The sequence below is a fragment of the Nerophis ophidion genome, linkage group LG03 (genome assembly GCF_033978795.1).
Source record: "Nerophis ophidion isolate RoL-2023_Sa linkage group LG03, RoL_Noph_v1.0, whole genome shotgun sequence".
NCBI classification, from domain to species: domain Eukaryota; kingdom Metazoa; phylum Chordata; class Actinopteri; order Syngnathiformes; family Syngnathidae; genus Nerophis; species Nerophis ophidion.
The window spans coordinates 13,693,374-13,717,653 of NC_084613.1; the positions used below are offsets into that span (position 1 = coordinate 13,693,374).

General features: G+C 35.3%; 1 protein-coding gene across 1 annotated transcript in view; it reads left to right on the top strand.

The window, feature by feature from the left end:
* The window catches only part of met (MET proto-oncogene, receptor tyrosine kinase), a 164,043-nt gene that overhangs the window by 112,276 nt on the left and 27,487 nt on the right, over positions 1 to 24,280 (top strand). Inside the window, exons 12-15 of the mRNA XM_061894302.1 lie at positions 7,880 to 8,029; positions 20,804 to 20,957; positions 21,028 to 21,162; positions 21,250 to 21,507. Of these exons, the coding sequence (XP_061750286.1) occupies positions 7,880 to 8,029; positions 20,804 to 20,957; positions 21,028 to 21,162; positions 21,250 to 21,507 (697 nt within the window). The remainder of the gene's footprint in view (positions 1 to 7,879; positions 8,030 to 20,803; positions 20,958 to 21,027; positions 21,163 to 21,249; positions 21,508 to 24,280) is intronic.

Genomic DNA, 24,280 nt, shown 5'->3' on the forward strand with positions numbered 1-24,280 from the left:
TTGATGATATGATGATGATGATGATGATGTCGATGATATAATTCTGATGATGATAATGATGATGATGATGATAATTATGATGATGATGTTGTTGATATGATGATAATGATGATGTTGATGATTATGTTTGTGATAATGATGATGACATGATGATGTTAATGACAATAATTATGATGATGATAATTATGATGATGATGTTGATGATGATAATGAAGATGATGATATGATGATGATGTTGATAATGATTTTGAGGATATGATTATGATGATGATGATGATGTTGATGAAGAAAATTATGATTATAATGATGATGTTGATGATATGATGAAGATGATAATTATGTTGATGCTAAAAATGATGATGTTGATGATATGATTATGATGATGATGATAATGATGTTGATGATTAGGATGTTGATGATAATGATGATGACATGATGATGATGTTGATGACGATAATGATGATGATGTTGATGATGATGATAATGAAGATGTTGATGTTGATGATATAATTATGATTATGTTGATGATATGATTATGACCATGATAATTATGATGTTGATGATATGATGATGTTTATGATAATGATGATGTTGATAATTGTGTTGATGATAGTGATGATGACATGATGATGTCGATGACGATAATTATGATGATGATGATAATATGATTATGTTGATGATAATGATGATGAATAACACTATGATGATGTTGATGATGATTATGTTGAGGCTAATGATGTTGATGATATAATGATGATGTTGATGTTCATGACGATAATTATTATGATGATGTTGATGATGATAATGAAGATGTTGAAGATATGATGATGATGTTGATGATATGATTAGGATGATGATGTTGGTGAAGAAAATTATGATGATGTTGATGATGATAATGAAGATGTTGATGATATGATGATGATGATATGATTATGATCATGATATGATGATGATGATTATGTTGATGATAATGTTGATATGACGATGATGGTAATGATGATGATTATGATGACGATTATGTTGATGATATGATGATGATTATGATGACGATTATGTGATGATAATGATGACGATGTTAATGAAGGTAATGATGATGATTAAGATGTTGATAATAATTTTCAGGTTGATGATATGATGATTATGATGGTTATGATGTTGAAGATAATGTCATGGTGTTTATTGCAGGAAGTGACCTAGTGTGCTTCACATGCCAACATTCACACGTGCACACTTTAACTCATGAAGGAAACAATACTAGCAGCAAAACAGGAAGTACCATTTGTTTCCCATCCTTTGTAGCCTGCGCCATGTCCGCATTACTACCGTGTGTGTGTGTGTGTGTGTGTGTGTGTGTGTGTGTGTGTGTGTGTGTGTGTGTGTGTGTGCGTGTGCGCGCGTGCGTGCGTTGTAGTGCATTGTTCTGCGTGCCAAGGCCAAAGCTCTTGACATTTTCACACACAATGAAACAAATCGTTGACTTTTTTATTTTGCCGGGCCGAGCGCAGCGAGACGCTTTGTGGCAGCTGTGCTCCACAGCTCACAGGATACCCTTTTTTTTTCCAAGTGTGACCTTTGACCTTCCAGTCTACCTCTGACAGCCCCCAGCCCCTCCCCCATCCATTCATCCCAGCAGAGTCACTTTTTTTTTATCAGCAAGAAATGAAATTTCATCAGATGACAAGATTGAAATGTACCCGTCTCACTGTCCACAGCTGCCACGCACACACACACACACACTCACACTCACACGCGCGCACTCACACATACACATTTTTATACACAAACACACACATATATACACACACTTATATACACAAACACACACTTTTGTATACACTCACTTTACTACAAGAAAACACACTTGTCTATACACACACACAGTTATATATACACAAACACACACTTATATGTGGAAAAGAGATCTTTGATCTCAATGGGATTTTACCTGGTTAAATAAAGGCTAAATAAAATATAAAATATATACACACACACACTTATACACACACACACACACATGTGTGGGCGGTATAGCTCGGTTGGTAGAGTGGCCGTGCCGGCAACTTGAGGGTTGCAGGTTCGATTCCCACTTGTGCCATCCTAGTTACTGCCATTGTGTCCTTGGGCAAGACACTTTACCCACCTGCTCCCAGTGTCACCCACACTGGTTTAAATGTAACTTAGATATTGGGTGTCACTATGTAAAGCGCTTTGAGTCACTTGAGAAAAGCGCTATATAAATATAATTCACTTCACTTCACTTCACATATATATGTATATATATATATATATATATATATATATATATATATATATATATATATATATATATATATACAAACAGATATAAATATATATATCTATACACACACTTATACAAACACACACACTTATATATATGTACATATATATATACACACACACATTTATACAGAAACACACACTTGTGTGTGGAAAAGAGATCTTTGATCTCAATGGGATTTTACCTGGTTGAATAAAGGCTAAAAAAAATATAAAATATATGTACACCTACACACATACAGACACTCAAACAATAACATTTATACACACAAACACACACATATATACACACACAAACTTATATACACAAACACACACTTATATATATACACACACTTATATACATAAACACACACTTATATATACACAAACACACACATTTATATACACACAAACTTATATACACAAACACACACTTATATATACACACACTTATATACATAAACACACACTTATATATACACAAACACACATTTATATTCACACAAACTTATATACACAAACACACACTTATATACATAAGCACACACTTATATATATATACAAACACACACATATATACACACAAACACACACTTATGTATACACACACTTTTATGTGGAAAATAGATCTTTGATCTCAATGGGATTTTACCTAGTGAAATAAAGGCTAAATTTAAAAAATATATATATATAAAATATATATATATATATATATACACACACACACTAACACAATAACATTTATATACACAAACACACACTTATGTATACACATCTTCACAAACACACACTTGTCAATACACACACACACTTATATATACACAAACACACACTTATTTATACACACACACTTATATATATATGTACATACATATATATATATATATATATATATATATATATATACACACACACAAACACAGACATTTATGCACACACACATTTATACACAAACACACACTTATATGTGGAAAAGAGATCTTTGATCTCAATGGGATTTTACCTGGTTAAATAAAGGCTAAATGAAATATAAAATATATGTACACATACACACACTTATATACACACACACTCACACAATAACATTTATACACAAAAACACACATATATACACAAGCACACACTTATATATACACACACACTTATACACATAAATACACACTTATATATACACACACTTATATACACAAACACACTTGTCTATACACACACACACATTTATATACACACGAACACACACCTATATATACACACACCTATATACATAAACACACACTTATTTATACACAAATACTTATTTATACACAGACACACACATATATACACACAAACACACACTTATGTATACACACACTTTTATGTGGAAAATAGATCTTTGATCTCAATGGGATTTTACCTAGTGAAATAAAGGCTAAATAAAATAAATAAAAAATATAAAATATATGTATACACACACACTAACACAATAACATTTATATACACAAACACACACATTATACGCACACTTATACACACAAACACACACTTGTCTATACACACACACATTTATATATACACAAACACACACATTTATATACATACACACTTATATACACAAACACACACTTATAAGTGGAAAAGAGATCTTTGATCTCAATGGGATTTTACCTGGTTAAATAAAGGCTAAATAAAAATATTAAATATATATATATATATATATATATATACACACACACACACACACACTTATATACACGCTCACACATTAACATTTATATACACAAACACACACATATACGCACACTTATACACACAAACACACACTTATATGTGGAAAAGAGATCTTTGATCTCAATGGGATTTTACCTGGTTACAGTAAAATGACCCATGCCTTGGGCACTAATACACTCCCATACCATCACTAGAGTGGCAGGTTTTGAGTTCAAACCCCGGCTGAGTCATACCATTACCTCCCTGCTTGGCACTCAGCATCAAAGGGTTGGATTTGGGGGTTAATTCACCAAAATGATTCCCGAGCGCGGCCGCTGCTCACCGCTCCCCTCACCTCCCAGGGTGTGAACAAGGGGATCGGTCAAATGCAGATGTTAATTTCACCACACCTAGTGTGTGTGTGACAATCATTGGTACTTTACTTCACATTCACGGATGCTGGCTTTTAAAATTTGCGCCTATAACAATCCGGATGGTTCTCTTCCTCTTTGTTCCGAAGGACACGACGTCCACAGTTTCCAAAAACAATTTGAAATGTGGACTTGTCAGACCATAGAACGCTTTTCCACTTTGCATCAGTCCATCTTAGATGAACTCGGGCCCAGCGAAGCCGGCTGCATTTCTGGGTGTTGTTGATAAATGGCTTTGGCTTTGCATAGAAGAGTTTTAACTTGCACTTACAGATGTAGCGACCAACTGTAGTTACTGAAAGGGGTTTTCTGAAGTGTTCCTGAGCCCATGCGGCGATATCCTTTACACACAGCTGTCAGTTTTTGATGCAGTACCGCATGAGCGATCGAAGGTCCGTAATATCATCGCTTACGTGCAGTGATTTCTCCAGATTCTCCGAACATTTTGATGATATTACGGACCGTAGATGGTGAAATCCCTAAATTCCTTGCAATAGTTTGTAGATAAATGTTGTTCTTAAACTGTCGGACAATTTATCCACGCGTTTGTTCACAAAGTGGTGACCCTCGACCCGTCCTTGTTTGTGAATGACATTATGGAAGCTGCTTTTTATACTCAATCATGGCACCCACCTGTTCCCAATTAGCCCGCTCACCTGTAGGATGTTCCCAATAAGTGTTTGATGAGCATTCCTCAACTTTCTCAGTCTTTTTTGCCACTTGTGCCAGATTTTTTGCAATATGTTGCAGGCGTCGGATTCCAAATGAGCTAATATTTGCAAAAAATAACAAAGTTTACCAGTGGGAATGTTAAATATCTTGTCTTTGCAGTCTATTCATTTGATTGTAAGGATTTGCAAATTATTGTTTTCTGTTTTTATTTACCATTTACACAACTACTTTTGGGTTTTGTATTCAAACACACACACACACACACAGACACAAACATCTCCACAATCACACAGTGCGGGAAGGAAGCAAGCACGTTGTGTGTTTTGACTAGCAGCCATTTTATTTCCAGACGTCGGCGCTAATGTGGCAGCTCCTCGCATGTCGTCTCACACGTCAGGGTTGTCATGGCGACAGATGGGGGAAACACCGCAACAACGTGGCCGCCGCTGCACACAAACTAACTTCATCATCCATCCTTGGATGTCGTCGCACAAAAAACATCACCCTCTACATCAGTTAGTGTGTGCGTGCGTGTGTGTGCGCGCAGGCGTGTGTGTGTGCGGGTGTGTGTGTGTGTGTGTGTGTGTGTGTGTGTGTGTGTGTGTGTGTGTGTGTGTGTGTGTGTGTGTGTGTGTGTTTGTGTGTGTGTGTGTGTGTGTGTGTTTGTGTGTGTGTGTGTGTGTGTGTGTGTGTGTGTGTGTGAGAACAGGTGCAAGCGTGTGGTGTGTGTCTAATGAGAAAATGCCGAGCTGTCACGCTGGGAATGTGATGATGATTTTTATTTATGATATTTTTATTCCGTCTTCTACGTGCACTTCAACATGCGTGCACGTGAGTGTGCACGTGAGTGTGCACGTGTGTGTGTGCGTGTGGAGGAGGTAAGAAAGACAACTCAGATGTGAGCAAGAAAGATACTTGAAAAATACTCTGTGTATTACTCTAGTAACACACACTAATGTTATACCATTGGTGTGTATTACTACCATTAGCGTGTATTACTCTAGTAATACACGCTAATGTGTATTACTACCTTTAGTGTGTATTACCCTGGAAATACACACTAATGCTATACCATTGGTGTGTATTACGACCTTTAGTGTGCATTACTCTAGTACTACACGCTAATGTGTATTACTATCATTAGTATGTATTACCCTAGTAATACACACTAATGCTATACAGTACCATTGGTGTGTATTACAACCATTAATGTCTATTACTCTAGTACTACATGCTAATGCTATACCATTGGTGTGTATTACTACCATTAGTGTGTATTAATATCGTTAGTGTATATTACTATAGTGTGTATTCAAACCGTTAGTGTGCATTACTACCATTAGTGTGTATTACTACCATTAGTGTGTATTATGACCATTAGTGTATATTACAACCATTAGTGTGTATTACTACCATTAGTGCATATCAGTATCATTTGTGTGTATTACTACCATAAGAGTGTATTACTACCTATAGTGTGTATTATTACCATTAGTGTATATTACTACCATTAGTGTGTATTAATATTGTTAGTGTGTATTTCTACCATTAGTGTGTATTACTACCTATAGTGTGTATTACTACCATTACTGTATATTACTACCGTTAGTGTGTATTTTGACCATTAGTGTGTATTACTACCTATAGTGTGTATTACTACCATTTGTGTGTATTACTCTAGTAATACACACTAATGCTATACCATTGGTGTGTATTACTACCATTAGTGTGTATTAATATCGTTAGTGTGTATCACTATAGTGTGTTTTTATACCATTAGTGTGTATTACTGCCATTAGTGTATATTACTACCATTAGTGTGTATTAATATCGTTAGTGTGTATTTCTACCATTAGTGTATATTACTACCGTTAGTGTGTATTACTACCATTTGTGTACATTAATACCGTTAGTGTGTATTACTACCATTAGTGTATATTACTATCATTAGTGTGTATTACTACCATAGGTGTGCATTACTAGCATTAGTGTGTATTACTACCATTAGTGCATATCAGTATCATTTGTGTGTATTACTACCATAAGTGTGTATTACCACCATTAGTGTGTATTATTACCATTAGTGTATATTACTACCATTAGTGTGTATTACTACCATTTGTGTATATTACTACCGTTAGTGTGTATTACTACCATTAGTGTATATTACTACCTTTAGTGTGTATTTCGACCATTAGTGTGTAGTACTACCATTAGTGTGTATTACTCTAGTAATACACACTAATGCTATACCATTGGTGTGTATTACTACCATTAGTGTGTATTAATATCGTTAGTGTGTATCACTATAGTGTGTATTTATACTGTTAGTGTGTATTACTACCATTAGTGTATATTACTACCATTAGTGTGTATTAATATCGTTAGTGTATATTTCTACCATTAGTGTGTATTACTACCATTAGTGTATATTACTACCGTTAGTGTGTATTACTACCATTTGTGTATGTTACTACTGTTAGTGTGTATTACTATGATTAGAGTATATTACTACCATTAGTGAGTATTAGTACCACTAATGTATATTACTACCATTAGTGTGTATTATTACCATGAGTGTGTATTATTACCATTAGTGTATATTACTAACATTAGTGTCTATTTTATACCATTAGTGTATATTACTACCATTAGTGTCTATTTTATACCATTAGTGTATATTACTACCATTAGTGTGTATTATTACTATTAGTGTATATTGCTACAATTAGTGAGTAGTACTACCACTATAGTATATTACTACCATTAGTGTGTATTACTAGAGTATTCTTGTCTTGTGTGTGCAGGGCGACCGCATGGACCGAGAGGCCATGAAGTGTCAGGTGATCACTGTGTCCAATCACAGCTGTGAGACGCTCACCGTGCTGGGGAACACGCTGGAGTGCACCGTGCCTAACGAGCTGCAGGCCGCCAGCGCCAAGGGGCTGCAGGTGGAGGTGAGACACTCTCGCCGCCCACTTCATTAGGTACAAGGGGCTGCAGGTGGAGGTGAGACACTCTCGCCGCCCACTTCATTAGGTACAAGGGGCTGCAGGTGGAGGTGAGACACTCTCGCCGCCCACTTCATTAGGTACAAGGGGCTGCAGGTGGAGGTGAGACACTCTCGCCGCCCACTTCATTAGGTACAAGGGGCTGCAGGTGGAGGTGAGACACTCTCGCCGCCCACTTCATTAGGTACAAGGGGCTGCAGGTGGAGGTGAGACACTCTCGCCGCCCACTTCATTAGGTACAAGGGGCTGCAGGTGGAGGTGAGACACTCTCGCCGCCCACTTCATTAGGTACAAGGGGCTGCAGGTGGAGGTGAGACACTCTCGCCGCCCACTTCATTAGGTACAAGGGGCTGCAGGTGGAGGTGAGACACTCTCGCCGCCCACTTCATTAAGTACAAGGGGCTGCAGGTGGAGGTGAGACACTCTCGTCGCCCACTTCATTAAGTACCACTGCACGGTCTCAGATGCTTTGAGCGTTGACATATTGTGATCCATGCAGGTGTACCTAATGAAGTGGCCTCTACTGACATATTTATTTCCTACTTTATATATTTATTTAGAATATGTATATATATATATGTATATATATATGTATATATATATATATATATATATATATATATATATATACATACATATATACATATATGTGTATATATATACATACTGTATATATATCTTTAGAATGTATATATATATATATATATATATATATATATATTATTTTTTTATTTAACATTTATTTATATATTTATTTGAAATGTGTATATAAATTTAGGATTTATTTACATATGTATTCAACATGTATTTATATATTTAACATTTATTTAACATATATTTGTATATGTATGTTTTATTATTTAATAATATATTTCTTTAAAATGTATATATACTATTTTTATTGATATATTTATTTTAAATGTATTTAAAATGTATTTATATGTTTCTTTGAAATTTGTGTATGTATTTAACGTTTATTTACATATTACATTTAGTTATATATTTACTGAACATGTATTTATTTATATATTTCACATTTATTTGTATGTTTATTTAACATATACTTGTTTATATATATTTATTATGTAATAACATATGTATTAAGTATTTATTAATATATTTCTTTAATATATATATATACATATATATACATATATATGTATATATATATACTTAACATTTATTTATATACTAAAAAGGTGTATATATATATATCATTACCATTTTTGTAGATATATATTTAACAAATATGTATATATTTAACATTCATTTATACATTAAACATGGATTCATATATTTATTTAACATAAATATATTTATTTAAAGTGTATATATATATATTTATATGTATATATATATATATATATATCAGCATCTATTACATTTTTTTAAAATGCATACATATATATTTGTCTCACAATTATTATACATATTTTTTAACATGTATTAATATGTTTATTTAGCATCTACTTATATATATATATATATATATTTAACATGTATTTATATATTTAACTTGTATTTATATATTAATAAATTTTTAGAGATATATTCAACATGTATTTACATATTTATTCAAAATGTATATATATATTGTAGCTGAGATAGGCGCCAGCGCCCCCCGCGACCCCAAAAGGGAATAAGCGGTAGGAAATGGATGGATGGATGTATATGTATATATATATATATATATATATATATATATATATATACTTAACTTGTACTTATATAATTATTTAAAATCTGTATATACTATATATTTATATATATATTTGTTTATATATTCATTCAAACATGTATTTATAAATGTATTTAACGTTTATTTTTATGTATATTTAACATTTTAGAGAAAAGAGGTAGCCTTTACATGTTAGGGACTTTGAAGTGTGATGATGCGTGTATGAGGGGCCGTTAGGGACATTATTCAGAATTACCTCTTACATACCTACTGAAATGTTTTTCTCTCACACACACCACTGAAACACTCTTATACACATTTCAGTAGTGTATGTAAGAGGTAATTCTGAATAATGTCCCTAATGGCCCCTCATAAACGTGCGTACGTGCGCATGCTTTTAACCAAATGGTTGTTGTCCAGCATGCAGGTGTTCTTATTTCCTTCTATGCAAATATAGAAGGGACACACATCATGAGTCTCTTCAATCATTTACAAAGCTACTGGAAGTTTCTTATTTCCAAAGAAGAACATCAGATTTGGATCATTTTTATACAAATGTGCGTATAAAGTTGTTGTTTTCACCAACATGTCCACTAGACGTTCCAAGAACACTACTGGTTTTAGGGAAAGATGTCGTTTGTTACTGTCGGACTATATGAATGACTTCTTCTCTGCACTGTCTGCATTCTTTGGCCGTTCCACATGGATTATGGACAATTTCACAACCTCGTAAAAGTCTTGGGGGCGGCAGTGACAGGTGTGACGAGGGAAAATCTTCACTTCCCACTTGTCATCTGTCTCCTTTGTCACACCTGTCACCTTAGAGTGGGAAACTACTTGAAGTACATTAAACGTGAAGTACCTGAACTACATGAAGTACAATAAATATGGAGTACATGAAACATGAAGTACTTAAAGGACATGCACTATGAAGTACATGAAACATGAAGTACTTTAAACCTGAAGTATATTAAACACAAAATATTTTAAGGACATAAAACATGAAGTACTTTAAGGACATGAACTATGAATTACATGAACCTTAAAGTACACGAGATGGACAAATACGAATAACTTGAAAAGTATACGAGACTATTTTGCATTAAAAAGTAATAATTATACATTAAAAAAAGTCCTAATTTCACGAGAAAATATTGCAATATTACAGAAAGAGAAAAAATATGAGAAATTGCTCTGTTTTAGAAAAAAAAAGTCAAAACATTGTGAGGAAAAGACTGCTTTTAGTTCATTTCTTATTTTTTTATTTTTTGTTTAATTGGTTTTTAATATTCATTATTTACTTCAAGTTATTCACAAATGTCTGTATATACATGTTTTATTTTGTGTTAAATAATTTTGGCCAGAGGGGGCGCATTTTAATTTCTTACACACACTTGTTATTTCATATGTTGACCAGAGGGGGAGCACTTTTAAAAGCAACACACAGTCAATGTGAAAAATCTCTCCTTTTTGGGACCACCCTCATTTTGATAGATTTCACCAAATGAGACATTCTCTATTAGATGCAATGGTTTTCCTTATTGGGAGCGTGATTTATGTCCGAACTTGTTCACACCTCCTCATATGGAAGCTACTTTTCCTTGTAGGTGTCTCAAGAAGGGTAGAAATACAAGAACACACACACATTCTTGTATTTTTTTTACCTTCTTGAGACCCTAGATGTATAAAGATCTGTATTTACAACATTAATAATATATACATACTGTATAAAAAAAAAATTGTTGGAATTTAACAAGAAAAAGGTCACAATTTCACAAAAAAAACTTTTATAATGGAAAGTCGTCATTTTACTCAACACAGGTCAAAATTTTACAAGAAAACCGGAACATTTGTGCAATATTATGATAAAAGTTTAAATTTTACTCAATAACAGGCGCAATTTTTAATAAGAAAAGCTTAAATTTTTTGCAAATTTTATGAAAAGAGTCGTAATTTTACTCATAATTTTAATAAGAAAACTTGAACATTTTGGCAATATTATAATAATAATCAGATTTTTTCTAGGCAAAATCATGACAAAAGTCATTATTATACTCAAAAAATGTCGCTATTTTTCAAGAACAACAGAAAAATTGGCAATATTGCGATGAAAGTCAGCATTTTATATGACAATTGTCGCCATTTTGCATTAACTAGTAATAATTTGACATTAAAAAAGTCATGATTTCCCAAGAAAATATTACAATATTACAGTAACAGAAAGAATATGAGAAATTTCTCCCAATTTTAGAAGAAAAAAGTCGATACATATTGAGAAAAAAAGAGTTTATTTAGTTAATTTTTAATGTATTTATTTTTTGTTTGTAATTGTTTTTTAATATACATTATTTACTTCAAGTTAGTACAGTATATCTTTATATATATATTTATGTATTTTTTTAAATTAATTTTGGCCAAAAGCGGGGCACATTTCAATTTCTTACACACACTTGTTATTTCATATGTTGACCAGAGGGGGAGCACTTTTAAATGCGACACACAGTCAACGTGAAAAATCCCTCCTTTTTGGGACCACCCTCATTTTGATAGATTTCACCAAATGAGACATTCTCTATTAGATGCAATGGTTTTCTGTATTGAGAGCAGGATTTATGTCCGAACGTGTTCACACCTCATATGGAAGCGACTTTTCCTTGTTGATGTCTCAAGAAGAGTAGAAATACAAGAACATACACACACATAAAAACACATTCTTGTATTTGTTACCTTCTTGAGACCCTAGATATATAATATTTATATTTACAACATTAATATATATACATACTATGTAAATATAAAAAACTGAGTTGGTATTTTACAAGAAAAACTTAGAATTTTGGCAGTATTATAATAAAAGTCGTCATTTTACTCAGCGCAGGTCAACATTTTACAAGAAAAAAACGCAATATTTGTGCAATATTATGATAAAAGTAGGAATTTTACTCATTAACAGTCGCAGTTCTACAAGAAAAGCTTAACATTTTGGCGATTTTATGAAAAGAGTCGTAATTTTACTCGACAAAAGTCCCAATTTTTATATGAAAGCTTTGACATTTTGGCAATATTATAAAAATAATCAGAATTTTATCAGGCAAAATGATGACAAAAGTTATCATTTTACTCAAAAAATGTCAATATTTTACAAGAACAACCAAAAAATTGTCAATAATGCAATAAAAGTCAGCATTTTATAGACACATGTCTCCATTTTGCATTACCAAGTAATAATTTTACATTCAAAAAGTCATAATTTTACAAGGGAATATTACAATATTTTGTTATTTTTATCGTTTGGAATTGTTTTTAATCTTCATCTATTACAGTATGTCTCCATATACATGTTTTTTTTTATTAATTAATTTTGGTCAAAAGGGGGCCACATTTCCGTTTCTTACACACATTTGTTATTTCATATGTTGAGCAGAGGGGGAGCACTTTTAAAAGCGACACACAGTCAATGTGAAAAATCCTTCCTTTTTGGGACCACCCTCATTTTGATAGATTTCACCAAATGAGACATTCTGTATTAGATGTAATGGTTTTCTGTATTGAGAGCATGATATATGTCCAAACGTGTTTACATCTCCTCATATGGAAGCTACTTTTCCTTGTTGATGTCTCAAGAAGGGTAGAAATACAAGAACATACACACACATAAACACACATTCTTGTATTTGTTACCTTCTTGAGACCCTAGATATATAATATTTATATTTACAACATTAATAATATATACATACTATGTAAATATAAAAAAATGAGTTGGTATTTTACAAGAAAAACTTAGAATTTTGCCAGTATTATAATAAAAGTCGTCATTTTAGTCAGCGCAGGTCAACATTTTACAAGAAAAAATCACAATATTTGTGCAATATTATGATGAAAGTTGGAATTTTACTCATTAACAGTCGCAGTTTTACAAGAAAAGCTTAACATTTTGGCGATTTTATGAAAAGAGTCGTAATTTTACCCGACACAACTCCCAATTTTTATATGAAAGCTTTGACATTTTGGCAATATTATAAAAATAATCAGAATTTTATCAGGCAAAATGATGACAAAAGTTATCATTTTACTCAAAAAATGTCAATATTTTACAAGAACAACCAAAAAATTGTCAATAATGCAATAAAAGTCAGCATTTTATAGACACATTACCAAGTAATAATTTTACATTCAAAAAGTCATAATTTTACAAGAGAATATTACAATATTTTGTTATTTTTATCGTTTGGAATTGTTTTTAATCTTCATCTATTACAGTATGTCTCCATATACATATTTTTTTTTTCATTAATTAATTTTGGTAAAAAGGGGGCCACATTTCAATTTCTTACACACACTTGTTATTTCATATGTTGACCAGAAGGGGAGCACTTTTAAAAGCGACACACAGTCAATGTGAAAAATCCTTCCTTTTTGGGACCACCCTCATTTTGATAGATTTCACCTAATGATACATTCTCTATTAGATGCAATGGTTTTCTGTATTGAGAGCATGATTTATGTCCAAACGTGTTCACATCTCATATGGAAGCTACTTTTCCTTGTTGATGTCTCAAGAAGGGTAGAAATACAAGAACATACACACACATAAACACACATTCTTGTATTTGTTACCTTCTTGAGACCCTAGATTTATCCATCCATCCATCCATTTCCTACCGCTTATTCCCTTTTGGGGTCGCGGGGGGCGCTGGCGCCTATCTCAGCTACAATCGGGCGGAAGGCGGGGTACACCCTGGACAAGTCGCCACCTCATCTTATAATATTTATATTTACAACATTAATAATATATACATACTATGTAAATATAAAAAAGTTAGTTGGTATTTTACAAGAAAAACTTAGAGTTTTGGCAGTTTTATAATAAAAGTCGTCATTTTACTCAGCGCAGGTCAACATTTTACAAGAAAAAAACGCAATATTTGTGCAATATTATGATAAAAGTTGGAATTTTACTCATTAACAGTCATAGTTTTACAAGAAAAGCTTAACATTTTGGCGATTTTATGAAAAGAGTCGTAATTTTACCCGACAAAAGTCCCAATTTTTATATGAAAGCTTTAACATTTTGGCAATATTATAAAAATAATCTGAATTTTATCAGGCAAAATGATGACAAAAGTTATCATTTTACTCAAAAAATGTCAATATTTTACAAGAACAACCAAAAAATTGTCAATAATGCAATAAAAGTCAGCATTTTATAGACACATGTCTCCATTTTGCATTACCAAGTAATAATTTTACATTCAAAAAGTCATAATTTTACAAGAGAATATTACAATATTTTGTTATTTTTATCGTTTGGAATTGTTTTTAATCTTCATCTATTACAGTATGTCTCCATATACATATTTTTTTTTTCATTAATTAATTTTGGTCAAAAGGGGGCCACATTTCAATTTCTTACACACACTTGTTATTTCATATGTTGACCAGAAGGGGAGCACTTTTAAAAGCGACACACAGTCAATGTGAAAAATCCTTCCTTTTTGGGACCACCCTCATTTTGATAGATTTCACCTAATGATACATTCTCTATTAGATGCAATGGTTTTCTGTATTGAGAGCATGATTTATGTCCAAACGTGTTCACATCTCATATGGAAGCTACTTTTCCTTGTTGATGTCTCAAGAAGGGTAGAAATACAAGAACATACACACACATAAACACACATTCTTGTATTTGTTACCTTCTTGAGACCCTAGATTTATCCATCCATCCATCCATTTTCTACCGCTTATTCCCTTTTGGGGTCGCGGGGGGCGCTGGCGCCTATCTCAGCTACAATAGGGCGGAAGGCGGGGTACACCCTGGACAAGTCGCCACCTCATCTTATAATATTTATATTTACAACATTAATAATATCAATCAATCAATCAATCAATGTTTACTTATATAGCCCTAAATCACTAGTGTCTCAAAGGGCTGCACAAACCACCACGACATCCTCGGTAGGCCCACATAAGGGCAAGGAAAACTCACACCCAGTGGGACGTCGGTGACAATAATGACTATGAGAACCTTAGAGAGGAGGAAAGCAATGGATGTCGAGCGGGTCTAACATGATACTGTGAAAGTTCAATCCACAATGGATCCAACACAGTCGCAAGAGTCCAGTCCAAAGCGGGTCCAACTCAGCAGAGAGAGTCCCGTTCACAGCGGAGCCACCAGGAAACCATCCCAAGCGGAGGCGGATCAGCAGCGCAGAGATGTCCCCAGCCGATACACAGGCAAGCAGTACATGGCCACCGGATCGGACCGGACCCCCTCCACAAGGGAGAGTGGGACATAGAAGAAAAAGAAAAGAAACAGCAGATCAACTGGTCTAAAAAGGGAGTCTATTTAAAGGCTACAGTATACAAATGAGTTTTAAGGTGAGACTTAAATGCTTCTACTGAGGTGGCATCTCGAACTGTTACCGGGAGGGCATTCCAGAGTACTGGAGCCCGAACGGAAAACGCTCTATAGCCCGCAGACTTTTTTTGGGCTTTGGGAATCACTAATAAGCCGGAGTCCTTTGAACGCAGATTTCTTGCCGGGACATATGGTACAATACAATCGGCAAGATAGGATGGAGCTAGACCGTGTAGTATTTTATATGTAAGTAGTAAAACCTTAAAGTCACATCTTAAGTGCACAGGAAGCCAGTGCAGGTGAGCCAGTACAGGCGTAATGTGATCAAACTTTCTTGTTCTTGTCAAAAGTCTAGCAGCCGCATTTTGTACCAACTGTAATCTTTTAATGCTAGACATGGGGAGACCCGAAAATAATACGTTACAGTAGTCGAGGCGAGACGTAACAAACGCATGGATAATGATCTCAGCGTCTTTAGTGGACAGAATGGAGCGAATTTTAGCGATATTACGGAGATGAAAGAAGGCCGTTTTAGTAACGCTTTTAATGTGTGCCTCAAAGGAGAGAGTTGGGTCGAAGATAATACCCAGATTCTTTACCGTGTCGCCTTGTTTAATTGTTTGGTTGTCAAATGTTAGAGTTGTATTATTAAATAGAGTTCGGTGTCTAGCAGGACCGATAATCAGCATTTCCGTTTTTTTGGCGTTGAGTTGCAAAAAGTTAGCGGACATCCATTGTTTAATTTCATTAAGACACGCCTCCAGCTGACTACAATCCGGCGTGTTGGTCAGCTTTAGGGGCATGTAGAGTTGGGTGTCATCAGCATAACAGTGAAAGCTAACACCGTATTTGCGTATGATGTCACCTAGCGGCAGCATGTAGATGCTGAAGAGTGCAGGGCCAAGGACCGAACCCTGGGGAACTCCACACGTTACCTTAACGTAGTCCGAGGTCACATTGTTATGGGAGACACACTGCATCCTATCAGTAAGATAAGAGTTAAACCAAGACAGGGCTAAGTCTGACATACCGATTCGTGTTTTGATACGTTCTAATAAAATATTATGATCGACGGTATCGAAAGCAGCGCTAAGATCGAGGAGCAGCAACATAGATGACGCATCAGAATCCATCGTTAGCAATAGATCATTAGTCATTTTTGCGAGGGCTGTCTCCGTCGAGTGATTTGCCCTGAAACCGGATTGAAAGGTTTCACATAGATTGTTAGACGCTAAGTGTTCATTTAACTGCTCCGCAACAATTTTTTCGAGGATTTTTGAAATGAAGGGAAGGTGAGACACCGGTCGGTAGTTTACCATGAGGTCAGGATCGAGGTTAGGTCTTTTAAGGAGAGGATGAATAACCGCTTTTTTGAATGCTAGGGGAACAGTGCCCGAGGAAAGTGATAAGTTTATAATATTTAGCACTGATGGACCTAATAATACAAAGAGCTCCTTGATCAGTTTCCCAGGAAGAGGGTCAAGTAAACATGTTGTTTGTTTTATTCCATTTACACGTTGTAACAATTCCTCTAATGTTATTTCCTCAAAACGAGAGAAACTATTTTGGAGGGCAGTATCCGCCGTATATACAATCGTGTCCGTGTTAATAGAACCCCGTTGTAGCTGGGACGCATTGTCTTTAATCTCCTTTCTAATGACTTCAATTTTCTTACTAAAGAATTGCATAAAGTCATCAGCTGAGTGGATGGAGCTACTGGAAGGAGTCCCTTGTTGGGTTAGCGATGCTACCGTACTAAACAAAAATTTAGGATCGTTTTTATTACGGTGGATGAGATTTGAGTAATAATTAGCTTTAGCCAAGGTAAGCATGCGTTTATAAGTTATTAAACCATCACTAAATGCTTGATGGTGCACCTCAAGTTTAGTCGTGCGCCATTTGCGTTCCAGCTTTCTGCATAATAATTTCTGAGCTCTAGTTTCTTCTGTAAACCACGGGGTGCGCTTTTTTGGAGCCTTTTTTAACTTTAGCGGTGCTATGTTATCAATGGTTTCGCGCAGGGCGTCGTTAAAATTGTTAGTGAGGTTATCAATAGAGCCCACATACTTTGGGAATGGTGCCATTACCGAGGGCAGTAGGTCAGCAAGAGTTGTCGTTGTGGCCGTATTAATGTTGCGGCTGCTATAGCAGTTATTATTATTATTAGTTTGACGAACATGCGTCTGAACCTCGAATTTCATAAGGTAATGATCGGACAATACTTTAGTATACGGGAGTATCGTAACTTTGGAAGCGGTGATCCCCTTGACAAGCACTAGGTCTATCGTATTACCGTTGCGATGCGTGGGTTCATTTATTATTTGTGTGAGACCACAGCTATCAATTATACTCTGGAGCGCTACGCACGGTGGGTCCGATGGGGTATTCATGTGGATATTAAAGTCCCCCATTATGATTATATTATCGGCGTGTGTCACTAGATCAGCAACGAACTCTGAGAATTCATTGATAAAGTCCGAACAGGGCCCTGGGGGGCGGTAGATAACAGCCAGGTGTAGAGGCAGCGGTGTGACAGACCTCATAGTAAGCACCTCAAACGATTTATATTTATTATTTATGTTAGGACTAAGGTTAAAGTTTTCGTTGTATATTAGTGCGACCCCCCCACCCCTTTTAAGCGGACGGGCAATATGCGCATGTGTAAAGTTAGGAGGACATGCCTCATTTAGCGCAAAAAAGTCGTTTGGTTTAAGCCAGGTTTCGCTGAGACCGATGACGTTAAGATTGTTGTCTCTGATAATATCATTAACTAACAACGTTTTGGGAGACAATGATCTTATGTTTAAAAAACCTACATTATAGGTAGTGGGCTGTTTTAGGGAATTTTTGATCAAATTATCCGTAGTAGCAATATTAATAATGTTGTGTTTATTATGCCCAGTGCATACAGTATAATTACGACCATATCTAGGAATTGATACGACGGGAATGTTCCGATTGTTTGATTGTTGCTTTGATAAACTGCACGCATCATGGTTAGCCACCTCAGTAACGGGGATGTTCCGATTGTTTGTTTGTTGCTTTGATAAACTGCACGCATCATAGTTAGCCTCCTCAGTAACGGGGATTTTCCGATTGTTTGTTTGTTGCTTTGATAAACTGCACGCATCATAGTTAGCCACCTCAGTAAAACACATGTCCAACTCTGAAACACTCAAAGCAGAAAAAACTTGTTCTAATTTAACAGACTCCTTACCCAGACCAGTAGTCTCGCATTTTCCATCTAAATCCGTCTTCAGGGTGGAGGGAAGTGGTGTACTGTGGGGATTAGCCTTCTGCTTTGTTTTTAGCCCCGCTCGACATCCGCGTTTCCGATCACACCGCTGGCGTCTGCTCCGTAGACGGCCCCCGCTGCTACTAGACTCCCCTGCTTCACAGGCCGCTGGATGTAGCCGCCGATGTATCCCCAAGCTAGTTAGCATGTTTAGCACGCCCGCGTCTATCAGTCCAAAACGGCCCAATATGTCCATATCCAGAAGTGTCTGGCGGTCGTACGTGATCACGGAATGACCACGATGCGAGCCAGCCATGAAGTATGCAGAACTGTCCGGCATTTCCGCCAAATGTTCCATCTTTAGCAAGAGCACCGCAGTGTCGCAGCCCGTCCGGGCGCCGCCATCTTGCTCTTTCATATACATACATTCATATATATACATACTATGTAAATATAAAAAAATTTGTTGGTATTTTACAAGAAAAACTTAGAATTTTGGCAGTATTATAATAAAAGTCATCATTTTACTCAGCGCAGGTCAACATTTTACAAGAAAAAAACGCAATATTTGTGCAATATTATGATAAAAGTTGGAATTTTACTCATTAACAGTCATAGTTTTACAAGAAAAGCTTAACATTTTGGCGATTTTATGAAAAGAGTCGTAATTTTACTCGACAAAAGTCCCAATTTTTATATGAAAGCTTTAACATTTTGGCAATATAAAAATAATCAGAATTTTATCAGGCAAAATGATGACAAAAGTTATCATTTTACTCAAAAAATTTCAATATTTTACAAGAACAACCAAAAAATTGTCAATAATGTAATAAAAGTCAGCATTTTATAGACACATGTCTCCATTTTGCATTACCAAGTAATAATTTTACATTCAAAAAGTCATAATTTTACAAGAGAATATTACAATATTTTGTTATTTTTATCATTTGGAATTGTTTTTAATCTTCATCTATTACAGTATGTCTCCATATACATATTTTTTTTTTTATTAATTAATTTTGGTCAAAAGAGGGCCACATTTCAATTTCTTACACACACTTGTTATTTCATATGTTGACCAGAGGGGGAGCACTTTTAAAAGCGACACACAGTCAATGTAAAAATCCTTCCTTTTTGGGACCACCCTCATTTTGATAGATTTCACCAAATGAGTCATTCTCTATTAGATTCAATGGTTTTCCTAATTGGGAGCGTGACTTATGTCCAGACTTGTTCAGCTACTTTTCTTTGTTGGTATCTCAAGAAGGTTAGAAATACAAGAACACACACACATAAACACAAAAAGGATATTAGTGATGTAATCTTTGAAACAAGCAAGATAGTGAAAAAGCCCGACAGGACCAGAGCCGAGTTGGCTCCGCCCCCCTGAGTGTCGTTCTTAAAGGGCCAGTGCCCATGATGATGGCCTGCGCTGTGTTTCAGTGGCGCCAAGCGGACTCCATCCGGCATCTGGGCAAGGTGACCCTGGCCCAGGAGCAGGACTACACGGGTCTGATCGCGGGCTGCGTGCCGGTCAGCCTGCTGCTGCTGCTCCTCGCCACGCTGCTCCTGTGGAGGCGGAGCAAGCGCATCGACGGTGAGTGTCGGACAAGGCCAGGCGGGCACGACCCGGCTTTTTTGTCACACCTGCTGGCTGCCGTCCCCAGATCTGTCCCAGGTGTGGTATGACGGCCGGGCTGACATCCAGCACCTGGACCGGCTGGCCAACGCCAGGAGCGTCAGTCCCACCAACGAAATGGTGTCGCACGAGTCCCTGGACTACAGGACCACGCTGCTGGAGGGTAGGTGCGCCCGACAAGCTCCGCCCCCTCAAGCACAGGGTGTCCCGAAAATGTTCCCCCTTTAACCTCCGGCTCCGCCTCCCGTAGATCAGAGCACAAGCCGACCCGAGACGTGCCGTGCGGTCCCTCCCATGTACAGCAGGGGCGCCAGAGAGCTGCTGTCGCCCCAGCCGGGCGTGTCGTCCCGCAGGGTGGCCATGGAGGTAGAGCTGGTGTCGCCCCTGCTGATGGCGCCGGTCCACATCGACCTGTCCGGTCTGCATCCCGACCTGCTGACCCAGGTCCAGCACGTGGTCATCGCCAGGGAGCGCCTGCTGCTGCACCTGCACCAGGTCATCGGGAGAGGTCAGCAGGGTCACAGTCTTCGACAAATATTCATGCGCTTCGCATACATTTGGGGTGGAGCGGACATTTCCAGTACCTTTCTACATCTTTTACTTTGAAGTCCACCGCCAGCGTCGTGCAAATGTGCAAGTCGTCTGTTTTGACCACGTCTCTGTCGGGCCTAGTGCTGCCACTCACAACTTTCTTTGGCCCCAAGGTGCATTATTTACTTACCTAAAAAGCATTAATACTGTAATACCAACAACACAGCACAACACGTACTATAATGTTTCGCATTAATACTGTAATACCAATCTTTTAATGAAGGGGGCGCTGATAAATACACTGCTGTGTTTACATTCAAACAAACATGATTAAAATCATAAAATATTCAAAATTATTTAAATGTATATCATCTTGTTAATATGATCATTTAGATGTACATTATTATGTCAATGCAGTACACTAGATGTACATTAAATATGATATAAATATGGTGCTTTAGATGTACATTATTAGGTCAATGTGGTACTTTAGATGTACATTATTATGTCATTGTGGTACTTTAGATGTACATTGTCATGTCAATGTGGTACTTTATATGTATATAACATCCATCCATCCATCCATTTTCTACCGCTTATTCCCTTTGGGGATCGTGGGGGGCGCTGGTGCCTATCTCAGCTACAATCGGGCGGAAGGCGGGGTACACCCTGGACAAGTCGCCACCTCATATCATATAAATATAGTACTTTAGATGTGCATTATTATGTCATTGTGGTACATTAGATGTACATTGTTATGTCAATGTAGTACACGATATATATATTACATATGATATAAATATAGTACTTTTGATGTACATTATTATGTCAATGTGGTACATTAGATGGACATTATTATGTCATTGTGGTACATTAGATGTACATTGTTATGTCAATGTAGTACACGATATATATATTACATATGATATAAATATAGTACTTTAGATGTACATTATTATGTCAATGTGGTACATTAGATGGACATTATTATGTCATTGTGGTACATTAGATGTACATTGTTATGTCAATGTAGTGCATTATATATATTACTTATGATATAAATATAGTACTTTAGATGTACATTATTATGTCAAAGTGGTACATTAGATGGACATTATTATGTCAATGTGGTACATTATATGGTACATTACACCTGATATAAATATAGTAATTTAAATGTACATTATTATGTCAATGTGGTACATTAGATGGACATTATTATGTCAAAGTGGTACATTAGATGGACATTATTATGTCAATGTGGTACATTATATGGTACATTACACCTGATATAAATATAGTAATTTAAATGTACATTATTATGTCAATGTGGTACATTAGATGGACATTATTATGTCATTGTGGTACATTAGATGTACATTGTTATGTCAATGTAGTGCATTATATATATTACATATGATATAAATATAGTACTTTAGATATACATTATTATGTCAAAGTGGTACATTAGATGGAATTTATTATGTCAATGTGGTACATTATATGGTACATTACACCTGATATAAATATAGTAATTTAAATGTACATTATTATCTCAATGTGGTACATTAGATGGACATTATTATGTCAAAGTGGTACATTAGATGGACATTATTATGTCAATGTGGTACATTATATGGTACATTACACCTGATATAAATATAGTAATTTAAATGTACATTATTATGTCAATGTGGTACATTAGATGGACATTATTATGTCAATGTGGTACTTTTGATGTACATTATTATGTCAATGCGGTACATTAGATGTACTTTAAATATTATATAAATATGGTACTTTAGATGTACATTATTGTGTCAATGTGATAGTTTAGATGTACATTAAATATGATATAACTGAGGTACATTAGATGTACATTATTATGTCAATGTGGTACATTAGATGTATGTTAAATATGATATAAATATAGTACTTTAGATGTACATTATTATGTCAATGTTGTACATTAAATGTACATTATAATGTCAATGTGGTACTTTAAATGTACATTGTTATGTCAATGTGGTACATTAGATGTACATTAAATATGATATTAATATGGTACTTTAGATTATTATAACAATATAGTACTTTATATATACATTATTATGTCAATGTGGTACATTAGATTTACATTATTATGTCAATGTGGTAGTTTAGATGTATATTAAATATTAAATATATGTGGTACATTAGATGTACATTATTATGTCAATGTGGTACATTAAATATGATATTAATATGGTACTTTAGATGTACATTATTATGTCAATGTGGTAGTTTAGATGTACATTAAATATTATATAAATGTGGTACATTAGATGTACATTATTATGTCAATGTGGTACATTGGATGTACATTATTATGTCATTGTGGTACTTTAGATGTACATTAGTATGTCAATGTGGTACATTGGATGTACATTATTATGTCATTGTGGTACCTTAGATGTACATTATTATGTCAATGTGGTACATTAGATGTACATTATTATGTCATTGTGGTACATTAGATGTACATTATTATGTCAATGTGGTACATTAAATATGATAATATGGTACTTTAGATGTACATTGTGTCAATATGGTACATTTGATGTACATTAAATACGATATAAATGTGGTACATTTGATGTACTTTATTATGTCCACGTGTTTTTTTAGATGTACATCATTGTACTTTTAATGTACATTGAATATGATATAGATGTCATACATTAGATGTACATTGATATGTCAAAGTGGTA